This window comes from Phyllobates terribilis, unplaced genomic scaffold (assembly GCF_046119375.1).
Source record: "Phyllobates terribilis strain yellow unplaced genomic scaffold, ASM4611937v1 Scaffold_11__3_contigs__length_659146591, whole genome shotgun sequence".
NCBI classification, from domain to species: Eukaryota; Metazoa; Chordata; class Amphibia; order Anura; family Dendrobatidae; genus Phyllobates; species Phyllobates terribilis.
The window spans coordinates 232,793,431-232,810,441 of record NW_027362771.1 but is presented as its reverse complement, the minus strand read 5'-3'; the positions used below and the strand labels follow the sequence as shown (position 1 = coordinate 232,810,441).

The 17,011-nt window shown below is 40.9% G+C and overlaps 1 protein-coding gene across 2 annotated transcripts in view; it reads right to left on the bottom strand.

Moving 5' to 3' along the window:
* HDAC10 (histone deacetylase 10) overlaps positions 1 to 17,011 on the bottom strand; it is a 45,261-nt gene that overhangs the window by 16,199 nt on the left and 12,051 nt on the right. For both annotated transcript variants that reach the window (XM_073652103.1, XM_073652104.1), the window contains exons 5-14: positions 14,055 to 14,152; positions 13,514 to 13,618; positions 10,709 to 10,777; positions 9,577 to 9,703; positions 6,487 to 6,552; positions 6,301 to 6,360; positions 6,122 to 6,211; positions 3,457 to 3,563; positions 2,921 to 2,988; positions 1,689 to 1,923 (exon numbers count right to left, since the gene is read on the bottom strand). In XM_073652103.1, coding sequence (XP_073508204.1) covers positions 1,689 to 1,923; positions 2,921 to 2,988; positions 3,457 to 3,563; positions 6,122 to 6,211; positions 6,301 to 6,360; positions 6,487 to 6,552; positions 9,577 to 9,703; positions 10,709 to 10,777; positions 13,514 to 13,618; positions 14,055 to 14,152 — 1,025 coding nt within the window. The remainder of the gene's footprint in view (positions 1 to 1,688; positions 1,924 to 2,920; positions 2,989 to 3,456; positions 3,564 to 6,121; positions 6,212 to 6,300; positions 6,361 to 6,486; positions 6,553 to 9,576; positions 9,704 to 10,708; positions 10,778 to 13,513; positions 13,619 to 14,054; positions 14,153 to 17,011) is intronic.

The following is a 17,011-nucleotide window of genomic DNA, read 5'->3' as shown; positions in this document are numbered from 1 at the left end:
TTATAGTCCATGGGGTTGACACATATGTCCATGATTTTTTGCAGAACTGAGAGTTCACAGAAACTCCACGGAGACATGCTTTTTTGATCCAAGTTACAGACCATAACCACCCATACAAGTCTATGGGTCTAAGAAAACCAAAGCTAATGGGTTTAAGAAGAATTGAAAATTTTCTTCTTTTTTTTTTTGCATACAAGAATAACACTGGCGGTGAAATGGACACACTGATTTAACTATGATGAATATCTGTTTTAGCACACTGATGAAAATTGGTCCATGTCTTTCACATACGAGAAAAAGATGGACGTTTGAATTAGGCATTAAAGTGAACCTTAGCTTAGCATTCATTCTCTATGGGTCTGCCGGAATAAGCTGAACTCTGAATTCAGCAGTCCCATAGAGAATGACTGGAGCAATGGTCGACCATGAGCACTGCTGCTCCATTCTAACGGGGATAAAAGTGCTTTGTTCTGGCAATCAGTCAGGGTCCTTGCAGTTGAACATCAACGATCTATAAGTTAACAAACATTGTCACTTAGTGTCAATATGCAATTACATCATTTACCAGACAACTACTTTAAACTACAAGTCTGCAGTCACTCTCACGTCATGGGTGCTGGAAGGATTCTCCGGTGCCAGCGCTGGGAGCGGAGGTCATGTGACAGCAAGTATGTGATATGCATACTCCCGGCCATATTTAGACTACATGGGGGTGGCCTTGCTCAATGCAAATGTATAGAGCGAGGCCGGAAACAGTCTAGTCGGAATGTGGATGGGAGTGTGCATATTACATCATACTCCCGGCCATATTTAGACTAGATGGGGGTGGCCTTGCTCAATGCAAATGTATAGAGCGAGGCCGGAAACAGTCTAGTCGGAATGTGGATGGGGGTGTGCTTATTACATCATACTCCCGGCCATATTTAGACTAGATGGGGGTGGCCTTGCTCAATGCAAATGTATAGAGCGAGGCCGGAAACAGTCTAGTCGGAATGTGGATGGGAGTGTGCTTATTACATCATACTCCCGGCCATATTTAGACTAGATGGGGGTGGCCTTGCTCAATGCAAATGTATAGAGCGAGGCCGGAAACAGTCTAGTCAGAATGTGGACGGGGGTATGCATATCACATACTTGCGATCACATGACCTCTGTTCCCAGCGCTGGCACCAGAGAATCCTCTCAGAACGGTGCGTGTGATGTGAGGATTCACAAGTCTACGGTCACATAGAGTAACTGCAGACTTGTAGTTTAAGACTGGACAACCCCTTTAAGTTCGCCCTACCTGACATTGTAACTGATATAATTGATAAACACAACCCTCTTCAAACCAAAGTACAGTTTGTTTGACTATATTTAGAAGTGACCCGTCCACTTTAGAAAGTGTAGTTGATTAAATGATGATGACAAATCGCCTGTCTTTTAAATGGTACTGACCTGAGAGAAAAACTAAATCATCATAATGCTAAAATACTGGCTTACATTCAGTTAAGATCTGCATACATTACACAAGATGGAGTTGGGATTGGGGGGCGGAGGTGACTGTGCGGCTTTCTGCAGTTTTTATTTAAAGAAATGTTGGAATTGCTATTTGGCGACTGTAATTTCAGAAATATACGGCCCCTTCAGACAGTCACCTTGTTACAGTAATTGCTTGCTCTGTAGATACGGCCCCTTCAGACAGTCACCTTGTTACAGTAATTGCTTGCTCTGTAGATACGGCCCCTTCTTCTAGTTGCATGCCTTCCAGAAAGTGAAATGTGTTTCCTACAGGAGCTACCACGAGGGCTGTAACTGGAGGTGTCGGATACAGGATCTTCTTCATGTGATTTTCCAGCAGCTCATCCATAGCAGATGTATCGGTGTGCAAAGGCTCAGGTGGGAGCATGCCCTTAGTGCTCATCTCTTCTACTAACCTTGTTTCTTTCAACAAGAGAAAAATACTAATAATGTTATTACTACTACTAAAGCAGCATTATTAAGGTTTCGCCAACTTAATTAACACAAATATTAACATATATTTGCAGAAACAATAAATTGAACTATTCGATACCAGAACATTTAAGGAGAAACGTGTCTAACTAAAACTGATAATAATAGCATAAAAGTTCACATACAAATAGGTAAGAATGAATGTGTATGGAAATGTCTGTATGCGGCAAAATGCTTCACTGGGGAATCAATCTTACACAGAGTAAATGACAAAATAAACAACTCATTGGACCTAAGATTGGTGAGAAGAATCAAAGGAACATTAAACAGAGAAAGTTCTTAAAAATTATCTTAACAATTCCTTCCTTAAAGGATTGTTCTAAAGTTTCAAGTCCGGGAGCGCACCCCTGATTGCCGGGGATGGTGCTCCTGAAGAACAACCTGGGCACCGCTGGTCAGAACCGATACTGCTGAGGTAATGGAGGAGCATAAAGACACTAAAGTTTGCCAAATCTCATGCTCCAGCGATCTGGATCAGCTTTAGATCAGTGCTTATAAGCTCTATAAATAAAAATTTTTAAGCTCAGCCCATACTCGGCCAAACTGCAGGACTCCAGCAGTGGTCGGTGACCTAGACAATGACCATGTAACCATAACATTAAAAGTCCCTCTACTCTTGAGAATGTAGAGGATTTCTAATAAGATTAAAATTGTAAAGCTGCTTGTTTTTGCAAGCACTTAACAAGCAACCATTTTAATTATTATTAATTAATTTTGTCTCAAACTAGACTTACAACTCCTCTTCAGGTAGAACAAGAGATCAGATACAGTAATAACTTCCATCCCGGGTAGTTAAGAAAAGAGGCAGTCTAAGGAAATGTGGGATTTTAGAGGGATACTTTTATAGAATATGTCTGAATAGAGAAAAGTAAAAAAGTCAAACTGTGTAAGGAAGCTAAGACGTATAACAAAACAAAACCATAATTACCATCATGCAATAAACACTTCCAATATGGGGAATGTGCATGCCTGGCATTCTGAATGGACTCTAAAGCACTATAAAAAAAAACCACATTAATGTTCCCATGTATTTGTCTAAAATGCATAGCAAGATATCCCAATCACTTAATCAGGTAATTAATGAAGTAAACTACTAATACACTGTAACAAATCTACAACAAAAGCGAGTCCAGCTGCAAAAACAGAAGCTGTGGCAGACCATACATTCCCCCTTCGTGGTAGTAATGCTGCGTGTCAGCCATGTAAAGGGGGATTCTCACATTTGTACATTATGCCCTATCTATAAACTGGAGGATACCCCTATCATGTAATATGCAATAAATGAGGGGTATAACCAGGCTTGTAGGAGGGTGCTGTTGTGAGAGCACAACTCGTTTCTTACATTTGTCATTAACACACAAGTTGTGCCTATCCACTATAAGAAAAGTGCAGAAGGGAAAAAACCCTACATTTAAAGCAACTAGCCAGAAGACACCATGCATAAGAAACAATGACAAATCATACCTGTAACATGGAGTCATTTCTCCAGATAACCTGGGTACTGGATCTCCGAGTAACGTTCTTACAGTCATGGAAACAGATTCTGACAGAGAGCGTAGGTGGTAACCACCCTGTTAGGAGAATGATTGTAACTGCATGCTCTACTAAAATCAGATAAAGCCTGAAGCTAAGCCACATCACTAACTAGTCCTTACACCGCACAACAAATGGCCAGTGAGATCTGAACTGAGGTCTATCAGGCAGAGTAGGGATTCCAGTTAATTTTTTGAGGCATCTGTATGAACGTACCAGGATTGTGGTGCCATTAGATGGGCACATTAAGTTAGCCGTTAGGGTTAAAAAAGGGTGCACCAAGGCCAGTCGACAAGAAGAGGGGGCACCTATTGCGCATCTAGGGTGCCAAGCTCCATGGCAATTCAGGGATAGGATTACGGATGCAATAGAGCATTTGTGTATTGATAGCAATACCTGTTCCAGATTTTGATATATTAAGCCATCAAACCCGATAGGTTACACAAATACTGATACCTCAATACAAACTGGGCAGTTTCTCTCTTTCGGACTTTGGGGACAATTTTTTTCTTTTGTGATTATATTTTTCACCTATTGTGGTTTTAAAACAAAATTAATAAAAGTAATATTTTAAATGGTATATAGTTCTGTGAGAGCCTTCTAAAATGTATAAGTACCAATTGTACAATATATTCGGTGATTTGAGATTTGAACTTACACATCCACCTTCCAACTGTACAAGCACCTATTTAACCATACCAATACTTATGTAAAATGTGTGGACAGATTACCTTTGATCAGTGGAAGAAGGTAGAATATACCGTATTTTGCGGATTATAAAATGCACCAGTTTATAAGACACACCCCAAATTTTGGGGAGGAGAATAGGAAAAAAAATGTTGTTGTGCATGTTATAATCAGCTTACCTGGGGGGCCAAGGTGTTAGTGGAGTGGGCGTCCAGGTGGCAGAGTCGAGGCAGAACGGGGTATTTGGAGGCAGGAGTCAGGAGATGGCTGCAGGCCCCATGCTTGCAGTAGGAGGTGTTCGGTAGTGCGGGGGCTCCGCCGACATTTTGTGAAAGCCGGAGCCCCGCACCTTCTATACTTCCTAAAGCGGTGGGCTCCAGGAAAATGGCAGCCGGAGGCGGAGCATGCGCAAACGAGATCTCAATCTGAGCATGCGTCGCCTCCGGCGGCCATTTTCCTGGAGCCCACCGCATAGAAGAGTATGGAAGGTGTGGGGCTCCGGCTTTCACAAAATGTCGGCAGAACCCCCGAACACCTCCTACTACAAGCATGGGGCCCGCAGCCATCTCCCGACTCCTGCCTCTGTCGGACGGCAGAAGCTTCCGGCAGCAGCGACCCTGAGACCCCACTCCACCAATGCCGGTAAGCTCCACTACAGTTCAGATAAGACGAACCCCCATTTCTCCCCCAAATTTGGGGGAAAAAAGTGCGTCTTATAATCCAAAAAATACGGTACTTCTGAAGATAAATAATAATAATAATACTAATACATAAGGGCAGGATCTGCTTCCAGTACAGAACGAGTGGCTTAAAAGGGTTTTCCCACGAACAGAGTAGATCTTAGAATAATAATAATTTTCACAATTGGATGTGTTTACAAAAAATGTTCCTGTGCTGAGATAATCTTATAAATGTGGCCATGTTGTGTACTGTGTAATGGGCTATCTATTGATTAAAATGTTGATTAAAATTAACCTTTTTCGTGGGAAAACCCCTTTAAGTGGGCAGATGCAGATCAGATTTCGGCATTCAGAAATAACAAATGGATTTAATAAAACCCAATTAGTAAAGTTGGCTCATGATGGTAACATAAGTTAACATGTCCATCTTGTTACTATGTCGAAAAAAAAAACTTTATTCAGTTTGCCCCAACTGATTCTCTTCTCATAATAAAGAACTTTATGACATCTTAGCAAAGCTTAATCTAAAATCTACAGCTTGTAAAACTGTAGCTTCCAAAAAGAGTTGCCGATAACAGTCAGATAGGGGTATGTTGATAAATTTGGAGTCAGAGATAGATCAAAAGCAATGATCAAGAATTAAAAAAAAAAATAAGCTTCCTGTCAATAACAATGTCATAATAAAAGAGCCCAATCAGAGGATTTTACAAAATAACATGTTACCAAAAATGCTGCCAAGTGTCCCTACTGGTCCCCTAAATTACCCGACTTTCTAGAAAGTGTGTCCGAACTTCAAGGCTGTTGAGCCCAGCATGCAAAACGGGACCCACATCCCTCCCCGGCCCCCCCTTGCAGTGAAAGAACATGGTCTTGCGTGTTATTGCGAGACCTCGCCCTAGAGATGTTATCGTTCAATAACTGCTTAGTAAAGGATGTAGCAGCACTGGATTAGTTTAAAGTGCAAGATTTTGCAATAACACGCAAGAGCTTGAGCTTTCACCATGAGGGGACCCGAGGAAGGTTGTGGGATCCTGCTCCGAATTCTGGGATACAACAATCTTTCAAACTTTTTGCTAGAAAGTCGGGTCCTTTAGGGGGCCATTAGGGACATCTGGCAGCATTTTGGGTAATAGGTGTTAGGTACTAAAATGATCAGACCGTGGCAGCAAGAACATTCCCATAGACATTGGATATTTTACTAAAATGAACAAAAAAAACCAAGCATTTACCTCAAGAATCATGCATAGTTTACCACCAGCAAGATGCATTAACATGTGTGTGAGATGGGCGTAACACTCTGGAGTAGCGTACATAAGTCCCTGCAAACATACAGCAGTGTTATAATGTTACTTTATAGAAGCAATGCTCTGCAAAAACATGCATAAAATATCAGAAAATTATGTAGTACCTCAGGGTCTCCAATGCCTGAGTCATAGCCAGCAGAGACCAAAACTAGTTCAGGATTAAACTGAAAATAAAAGAAATTGGATTACTTTTTCAGTGAAGTGCGGTATAAATATGCTGAGAGCAGCATACAGACATTACAGGATCGTGCCACCATATGACCATCACCCTCTGAACACAAAATAGTTACCTCAAAGGCCAATGGTAGGAGTACATGGAAGAACGCTGCAATATAATCTGCATTACCCATGCCAATCTAAAAGAGATACACAGAAAACAAAAGAAAGTAACAGAAATGCATGTGAATGTGATTAAATACACTATGAAATATACAGTTCTATGTAAAAGTTTGGGCACCCCTATTAATCTTAAGCTTATTGTTTTATAAAAATTGGTGTTTTTGCAACAGCTATTTCAGTTTGATATATGTAATAACTGTTGGACACAGTAATGTTTCTGCCTTGAAATGAGGTTTATTGTACTAACAGAAAATGTGCAATCTGCATTCAAACAAAATTTGACAGGTGCATAAGTATGGGCACCTCACCAGAAAAGTGACATTAATATTTAGTAGATCCTCCTTTTGCAAAAATATCAGCCTCTAGTCGCTTCCTATAGCTTTTAATGATTTCCTGGATGAAGGTATTTTTGACCATTCCTCTTTACAAAACAATTCCAGTTGAGTTAAGTTTGATGGTCGCCGAGCATGGACAGCCCTCTTCAAATGATCCCACAGATGTTCAATGATATTCAGGTCTGGGGACTGGGATGGCCATTCCAGAACATTGTAATTGTTCCTCTGCATGAATGCCTGAGTAGATTTGGAGCGGTGTTTTGGATCATTGTCTTGCTGAAAGATCCATCCCCTGCGTAACTTCAACTTTATCACTGATTCTTGAACATTATTGTCAAGAATCTGCTGATACTGAGTGGAATCCATGCGTCCCTCAACTTTAACAAGATTCCCGGTGAAGGCATTGGCCACACAGCCCCAAAGCATGATGGAACCTCCACCAAATTTTACTGTGGGTAGCAAGTGTTTTTCTTGGAATGCTGTGTTTTTTTGCCGCCATGCATAACGCCTTTTTGTATGACCAAACAACTCAATCTTGGTTTCATCAGTCCACAGGACCTTCTTCCAAAAAGAAATTGGCTTCTCCAAATGTGCTTTTGCATACCTCAGCCGACTCTGTTTGTAGCGTGCTTGCAGAAACGGCTTCTTTCGCATCACTCTCCCATACAGCTTCTCCTTGTGCAAAGTGCGTTGTATAGTTGACCGATGCACAGTGACACCATCTGCAGCAAGTTGATGCTGCAGCTCTCTGGAGGTGGTCTGAGGATTGTCCTTGACTGATCTCACCATTCTTCTTCTCGGCCTTTGATGTTTTTCTTGGCCTGCCACTTCTTAACAAGAACTGTCCCTGTGTTCTTCCATTTCCTTACTATGTTCCTAACAGTGGAAACTGACAGGTTAAATCTCTGAGACAGCTTTTTGTATCTTTCCCCTGAACAACTATGTTGAATAATCTTTGTTTTCAGATCATTTGACAGTTGTTTTGAGGAGCCCATGATGCCACTCTTCAGAGGAGATTCAAACAGGAGAACAACTTGCAAGTGGCCACTTTAAGTAGCTTTTCTCATGATTGCATACACCTGGCTCTGAAGTTCAAAGCTCAATGAGGTTACAAAACTAAAAAAAGTGCTTTACTAAGTCAGTAAAAAGTAGGTAGGAGTATTTAAAACAAGAAAATGCTAAGGGTGCCCATACTTATGCACCTGTCAAATTTTGTTTGAATGCAGATTGCACATTTTCTGTTAGTACAATAAACCTCATTTCAAGGCAGAAACATTACTGTGTCCAACAGTTATTACATATATCAAACTGAAATAGCTGTTGCAAAAACACCAATTTTTATAAAACATTAAGCTTAAGATTAATAGGGGTGCCCAAACTTTTTCATATAACTGTATATTAGATATTTGTTTAGGTGATGTTAATTAAGAATTTACTTAATTGACATTGACTGAAACTATACTATGGAACAATTCTAATGCAAATTGTGTTTTTTGTCTTTACAGCTAATTTACACCTAAGGTGCATGTCAATTAGACACTAAGGGTAATTATGACAGACTTGGCATAGAGTGCTAAAAAGGCTTCACACTGGTCAAAAGAACGGAGTGGCACTCACAGCTTGGTTGTATGGCACCGCTCACTTCTGCATTCAGAGCTGAGCAACACTGATGATGTCATATCTGCACACACAATACCTACCGATTGTACACATGTCCTGTCAGGTATGTACAGCAGTGACATCATCAGGGCTGCTCACCTTCTGATGTGGAAGTTAGTGGCAACAGACAACATTAAATCATCAATCCTGTGGATAGTTGAAATAAAGTCCCTTTAACCCAGTGGCAGCAGAGAAGAGTAAAGCATCTTTTTAATTGTCTAGTTTCGACTCTCCATTGCAGAGATATTAGCTTTTAGAGTTTAGGTTAATATATAGGTTAAGTCCAAGGGGGTTTGTACGTCTTCCCCTATAGGAGGTTGACCAATAAGAGGACAGCAACATACAAGGGAAAAAAAATAAAAGCCCCTACAATAGCTTAGATTTCACCTGTGTGAGACATGTAATTATAGACCGTCTGCTCTTCTCACTAATGGCACAGCAGAGCCATGAATGAATATAAAGTGCTGGAAGTTAAGCAAAGGTTACTAATACATTTCATCTCACAACAAACAGTCAGTGTAGAATGAGGAGAGTACAGCTGAGCTGACAGCACTGTGAAAGAAGAGGTGCAGTTGCAGACATGATTGTAATGAGACAAAGTTCAGCTCAGCTGTACTGTTCCTCCTCCACACTAAGTACTCAGATGAAAGCTGAAATTTGCTCATAATCTCTCCTCTACTCCCAGCACTATGTAATCACATACCTCTCTGCAGTGAGATCAGAGAGGATAGCAGACTGTCATTACATGCCTTATACTAAGAAACCTGATCTAATCTATTGTGTGTGCGTGTTCCCTGTTTCCCCTTGTATGTTACTGCGCCCACTTATGACTGGCCAACGTCATTTAGGGGAAGATATTCTGGTAACGTCCAAATTAACTATAACATAAATGATAACTTTACAAGCTAATAGATCCACAATGGAGAGGAGGAAATAAAAAATAAAAAGGTGTTTTTGCAGCTCTGCAGCCACTATTCCATGATGTGGCCAGTTTAACATGCTAAAACTGGTGAAAGATCCTCTTTAAGTAGGCATGGCACTGTATACCTGGTTCCATGGTAGATTTATATTGAAGCCAGTTCCTCTGCCTTTTCCGACAGAATCAAAGTCCGATTCACGTAGCTTTGGCCAGAATGATCCATGTTCATAGCGATGCCAAGAGAAATATAGGACACTAACATACAAAAAAAAAAACAACACACAAAGAAACTCACTTCACATTGCAGCACAAGAAAATATATATTTACTTATATGATCAATTCCATCTTCATTTATGTTGTCAAAGACAGACTTGTTTAATTTAATTCATTTCTATAAAATATGGTTAATACAGCAGGAGACCGACGAAGGACTAGCAAGTCACCTATTTTGTCTTGTGCTAAAGATCTGAGTTATCTGTAGATAATAGATCTGGGTATAATGCACATTTCCCTGAAACAAGGGTTATGTTGGCATGGCATACTTAGCACGCAGACTGTCAGTCATGACTAAGCTGATGTGCTCAATCCGGGCCTGGCATTATGATGAGAGCATAGAACCTAAGAGTCAGTTTACAATAAGACATGACAACCCATTCTCCATTGCAAAGTGCAGAATTAATAAGATGATTTTCTAATACAAAATACATATTTCTGGGCACCTATGCAGACATGTGCTACAGATTGATGAAATGATTGGCAATTTGTTGTTTTAACCAGCAGCACTATTATCCAAAATAACAACCTTTGCAGAACAACAAATTGAGGTTCAGAAATCAGCCATGTGAATAAAAACAGTCTTCACTGTGTGTGAATCATGGTGCTCACGCCTAGACATGGTGTCTCATGTGCCATGAGGATGTAAGACCAGAACGCTCTTTAAATTGAAAAGTCTTATATTTTTTCCATATTTATCTTAAAAGAGATAAAAGGTATGTATTTTGATTTATCAAGAAGAAATTTAAGAAGACTTTGCAATTTTAATTGACTGCCTATCTTTCTTCTTCAGATCAGGAAACAGGCGCTTGAAATCTGTAATGTATCATCAGGTTAGGAGCCAGTGCAGGCTTCAGCAACAGGGTCCCCAAATGAGAGCAATGTTTGGTGTAGCTAACAATCTTTACTCTTTCATTTCATTGTATATGATTTACACTAAATATATATTTATTATGCACATAATTAGTATACACATGCATGCAAACCTTGGGTCATCTTCAAAGATGTACTGGATTCCTTGTCCATGGTGAACATCCCAGTCAACAATTAGAATTCTGCACAAGTTCAAAAGGAAAAAAAAAAAGGAGTTTATAAATTATATAGAAATATTAGTAGACAGCACGTCCCAGGATGGCGACTGTAATAGAAAATGCATCTACTTAAAATGGTTGTCCACTACTCTGACATCCCCTTCTCAATCTGAGTGTTTGTCCCTGTTAAAATAAAAACACTTATACTCACCTCCCGTTCCGGCGCTGTTCCAGTGGTGTCGGCACTCGCGTTCCCAGGGCTCACGTGAGAGGTTATGTCATGCGAGCCCTGCGTCCCATCAGCGCTGGCGTCCCTGTCCCTGCCTTCGGGTATATCGAACATTAACTCAAACAGCAGCCACAGAGTTCTTGCCCCAGGGCAATGACTGAAATCTATATAAATAAATATCCAGGCTCATGGAAATTTTTAGTGGAATTAGGAAAAATAGTTGTAATGCAAAAGCATCAGTTATTTCGAATACACAAAATAACCAGGTCAAACCAACATGGATGTACCTTTGCTTGTTGCCCCACTGGCCTACTTAGTCAAAGCACAGTTCAGTGTAGCAGGAGCCGCTCTGTGCTACATTGCTGAGGCTGGGCACAATGCAGTGTGATTGGATGATGCAGCCTTCTTCTCTACCCTTCTCCCATCCAGCACTTCGATATATGAGCCGAATGCAGCAGGATCTGATGGGCACAGGAGCCAGTGATCCAAGAGGGAAGGGTCTACCACCCACCACCCTGCCCGTGTTTGGGCAGCAGAAGTTACTTGGCATAGGAGTTGCTAAGCACCCACACCATGGTGTACATTTCTGTACAGTGCTTTGATGTGGGTGCTGAATGCCTCAGCAACCTGTTTGAACAGAAAACAGTAAGCACAGTTTTACTGCCTTGGCACCGTCCACATCACACTGCACATCCCTGCCCAGAGCTTCAATGTGGACGGTGAATGCAGCAGGAGTGGCTGTCCACAGGTTATTGAAGCTGGAATAGCTGAGCCAAAAGCACAGGTTAGTATAAGAAGAGCTGTTCTCTGCTGTGCAGGGCACAATGGAGCAAGCATGGATGAGACGGCTTCCCCCTCCCTCTACCCGCTGTACACTTCTGCATAGCACTTCCATGTGGGTGCTGACTGAGTGTAGCAGGAGCCACTCTCTGCCACACTGGTGAGTGGATGGCATAGTTCTCACTCAACCCTCAACCTCATCTGGTGGGTGCAGGACACAGTGTCCTCTACAGTATAACCAGTTAGGTGTCAAGTCCCTCTGGGCTGTTCAATCTGCTGGCTGTGTCTCAACATGAAAATCTGGAGACACTCTTTAAAATTCTTCTGAAGACCACCATTCGCAGTGCCAATGTGTACTTGAGAGTACTGTAATCAGGTCTCACTTATCAGCAACCTTACACACTTAGATTCATCTGGCGTTCATGCCAGTCTTGAGGAGTGGGGGTGTGGTACCAAGAAGCGCCTGATTCATTGGGTACACGCCTCCCAGTATCGTGCGCCCTGATACAAATTACTCCAGTCATGGAGTAGACGAGCTGTGGCATCATTTCACGCCCCATTTTTGGCAAAGCTATGCGAAAATGGCTTGAAAATGCCAAAAGTTGAAAACCTTTAGCGCAGCTCCACATTTCACCAAAATGTTGCGACTTTTCATAGATTTTTGATGAATCGGCACCTATATTCTGAGGTCATGATAGAAACATAGTCGCATGGAAGCTTGTGTAGCCACTGACTGGATATCCAGTTGTTAGGGGTGGACTATTGCTGGTGATATACATACAAGAGCCATCGGCAACTATCTCTCCTGACTCGCTCACACACATGTTCGGCTCGGTCTGATGTAATTGTATGCTTGTGTTTTATCGGGGACACATGAAAACGCCGCTGCCAGGCCGCTCTAGAGGCAGCTCATCTCCTGGAGCATTTAAACTCAAACTTCCCGACCATTATCACCAATGACATCTGTCAGGAGCAAGTGGGAAGGTCCCTATACACATCAGACGGCCTTAAAGGTAACCCGACAGTTGAGGCATGCTGCTCAAACCACAAGCAGCATGAATCAGACACTGGTCACGTTATTATAGACAGGTATGTCTTACTATTAAGTGCTGCAGCGTTTCAGAGAAAACATACTATAAAAGGCGGCCTGGGAGCCTAGGGGAGTAGGCAGGGTGGAGAGAATCCAATGGGGACTAGCCTCAGACTAGTCATCCAAGACCAACAGTTACTGGTCGGATTTTCAAAGTATGTTTTCTCTGAAATGTTGTAGCATTTCAGAGTAAAAAACTCACCAGGCTGCAATAATGCGGTGTGGTTCAGGGAATATTAATCTGCTGTCAGGTTCCCTTTAACACCTACTTAAGATTTTTATTTCTTACTGTGTAAAACCATGAGACGTAACAGTCGACCTGCTGATGGGTGTAACTGCACAGCTCTGAATGTGAAGGTTATTATTAAAGTAATGTGTCATTTTATTATTCATGTGCAAAAGTATTTTAAAAGCACAAAAAAATCCCTGTGTCATTATAGGCACTGTAGCATATATAAGCATTTACAAGCTAATAGATCAGCTTTATATTAGTACTTGTCACCTACATGCAGAAAGTAAAGTAGAAGCACACATCTTACATTACAAGTTAGTAACAGTACAATAAAAGGTCCCACTTATATTAGTCACATGATGCGTAATAGTCCTTGAATAATTTTGGCTTATCGTAATTTGCCATCTTATGTAACACAATGTGACTCACCTCTGAACGTTGTACTTGCTTTTCGCGTATTCTGCAGCGACAGCAACATTATTAAAGACACAAAATCCATTGCTTTCACTTCGCTGACTGTGATGCCCTGGAGGTCTGACATATTAGAAAAAAAGATAAAACAATAGATTTAGCCAACTACAATACAAAAAGAATGGAACAAATATTTAATTTTTTCTTGGCAAAATATCTATTAAAATAGCTCTTCAATTGTGAATGCGAAAATATCCCTCTAAAAATTATGAAGACTAGATTTCAGGTGGGGGCTATAGGGGAACTAAAATATTAAAAACTGGCATTATACAGCTATTTTACAATAGGAATTTATAAAATAAAACTGCAACTTTATACGTGTGCCAACCTGAATACCATGCGGCATAGAAGCAGGGCGAGTTTCCCAGCCACATAGTACATCTCTTGTTTGTCTGTAGTGTAGGGACAAGGAGATAAGCCACTGACAGATATGTATGGCGTTAGTACTCCAAGTTGGAGTAACACGTCCTATCATTCTATTACTGGTAGCCATCGTTACCTTATAAGAGCCATTCCATTCAGAGCATCTCCGGACATCACAGCGTCAACAAGCTGCAGTGTGCCACCAAGTGACAGCTTAGCACAGCGGTAAGAATTCTGCAGAAAATTACAGGCTTACAATGTAGTAATCACAAGAATAATGTGAATGCTTGAAGAAGCCATCCATGCAGATTTTCTTCTTTTATAAACCTGTCTGTCTATGTAATGTAGTGTGTGTGTGTTAATATACTCACCTACCGCCTCCTTCTCCGGGTTTCAGCTCCGACCTTCTCTTCTTCTTGGTGATGTCACCGCTCTGCAGACGCCCTGGGTCACACTGCTCTCTGTAGAAGTCACTTTCGTGTGACGCAATGCAAGTCTACGGAGCGTCAACGAGACTCCATAAACTTACATTGTAAGAGACTTCTAGCTCACGCATAGATATGGAGTGTGCAGGAGAGTCTGATGTACAGTGATGCCACTGAGAAGAGGAGCGGAACAGAGCTGGATCCAGGAGAAGGATCGGTAGGTGAGCATATTAACACATACACATTATTAACGAAAAAAATTCTTTAAGTAATCATTTTCATGAAGGCCATTAAAAATACTTTATATGGTACTTTGCTTTCCACTTTAAGAAGGCAATATGCAACCATAAGTTTTCATAACATTGCAAAATATCAATATGACTTCTTACAGATATACAGAATGTTTTTTTATTTATCCGTTTTCCATCTCAAATAAAGGAGATCCATATATTATATTATATAAAATCAAAAAAATAAGGGGAACACTCAAATAACACATCCTAGATCTGAATGAATGAAATATTCTCATTGAATACTTTGTTCTGTACAAAGTTGAATGTGCTGACAACAAAATCACACAAAAATCATCAATGGAAATCAAATTTATTAACCAATAGAGGCCTGGATTTGGAGTCACCCCCAAAATCAAAGTGGAAAAACACACTACAGGCTGATCCAACTTTGATGTAATGTCCTTAAAACAAGTCAAAATGAGGCTCAGTATTGTGTGTGGCCTCCACGTGCCTGTATGACCTTGTATGACCTCCCTACAACGCCTGGGCATGCTCCTGATGAGGTTGCGGATGGTCTCCTGTGGAATCTCCTCCCAGACCTGGACTAAAGCATCCACCAACTCCTGGACAGTCTGTGGTGCAACGTGACATTGGTGGATGGAGCGAGACATGATGTCCCAGATGTGCTCAAATCGGATTCAGGTCTCCTGGTAGCGCCTCCAGCCTCTGGACACTACGCTGACAGACATAGCAAACCTTCTTGCCACAGCTCGCATTGATGTGCCATCCTGGATGAGCTGCGCTACCTGAGCAACTTCTGTGGGTTGTAGAGTCCGTCTCATGCTATCACGAGTGTCATTTTGACTTGTTTTAAGGACATTACATCAAAGTTGGATCAGCCTGTAGTGTGTTTTTCCACTTTAATTTTGGGGGTGACTCCAAATCCAGGCATCTATTGGTTAATAAATTTGATTTCCATTGATGATTTTTGTGTGATTTTGTTGCCAGCACACTCAACTTTGTACAGAACAAAGTATTCAATGAGAATATTTCATTCATTCAGATCTAGGATGTGCTATTTGAGTGTTTCCTTTATTTTTTGAGCAGTGTATATACACATACAGTACAAACCAAAAGGGGCCTGTGACATGCAGGGAGGGGGACATGCTGAATAGGCAGATAGGTGGGGATTTATTGCCTTACTAAACAGGTAGGCGGGAATTTCTTGGCGTCAGGGGACGCTAAGCATGTGAAGACAGATTTTATAAAAACAACTATGGTCTATACAGGTATGTATAGATTTACTTTTCTATAACCTGTATATTAGAGGTCTCATATCTCCCAGAGGGTGACACATTCCCTTTAAAAGGAAACTTCACACGATCAACTCAGTAAGCCCTAATGCTATGTTCACAGAGTTTTCTTTACGTGGATTTTGGTGGCTGATAAATCCCCATCTAAAACCTGCTTCTAAAATACACAAGATTTTTTGTCCAATGTTGTAAAAACGCGTTTCTTTACTCATCTTTCAGAGTGGTTTTTGATGCATTTATGTAGGGCTTTACAACTGAGTGCTTTTTGGCATGTTTCTGCTGCAAAACCTAGTCAAAAATACGCATTAAAACTGCAATTAAAAAGCCAGCAAAAATTACTAATTTTGCTGTGATTTTGTGCTGAAAATGGGCCAAACAATTGACATGACGCTTTTTCTCACACACGTTAAAAAAAGCAAGGAAAAAAATGTGACACGCACTGTTGCCAAAATTACTCATTCAAATGAATGAGACGTTTGTTGGCAAGCAGAAAGTTCAAAACTTCAAGGGAACATACCCTAAGGTATGTGCACACGGCACATTATAACGCTGGCATATCCGCTGTGTTAGTGGTGGCTTTGCTGGCGGCTGCTTTTTTTGATAACTATATATAAAGCAATAAAAACTAGTAAGTAGGTTCCAAATAAAAGACTCCAGAGGAGAGGAGCAGTCAATTCTTTTAGCCGATTCATGGCTTTCAAAGCATGTAGCAGTTAAAAGAAACTGAAAAAGACGGAACATAAAGTACAGCAAGTCGTTTTATTATTGCTATGCACGAGCTCATTCTTTTTAATATTTATTGAGCGCATTTTCAGGGAGGTTCGAACCAGCATCAGCCTGAAAAAGACGTAGTGTTCACATATCCTAAGGGAAAAATTCAGTTGCTTAAAATTTCCACTGCAGAAAATTTGTCCAAAAAAAAAAAAAAAGCTGCAACTCCTACATGAACTATTTCTCCACATTATTTGAGGACATCACTTCTTTAGTGCACGGTTTGGCTATAATCTGGTTGCAGAATCTCTTCAAACACCTCAATGATATTTCAAATTCTGCCCTGAAATCCACAAAACAAATGCCACAAAACCATCAAAGGTCACTTTGTAGCTAAAAACGCAGGAAAGT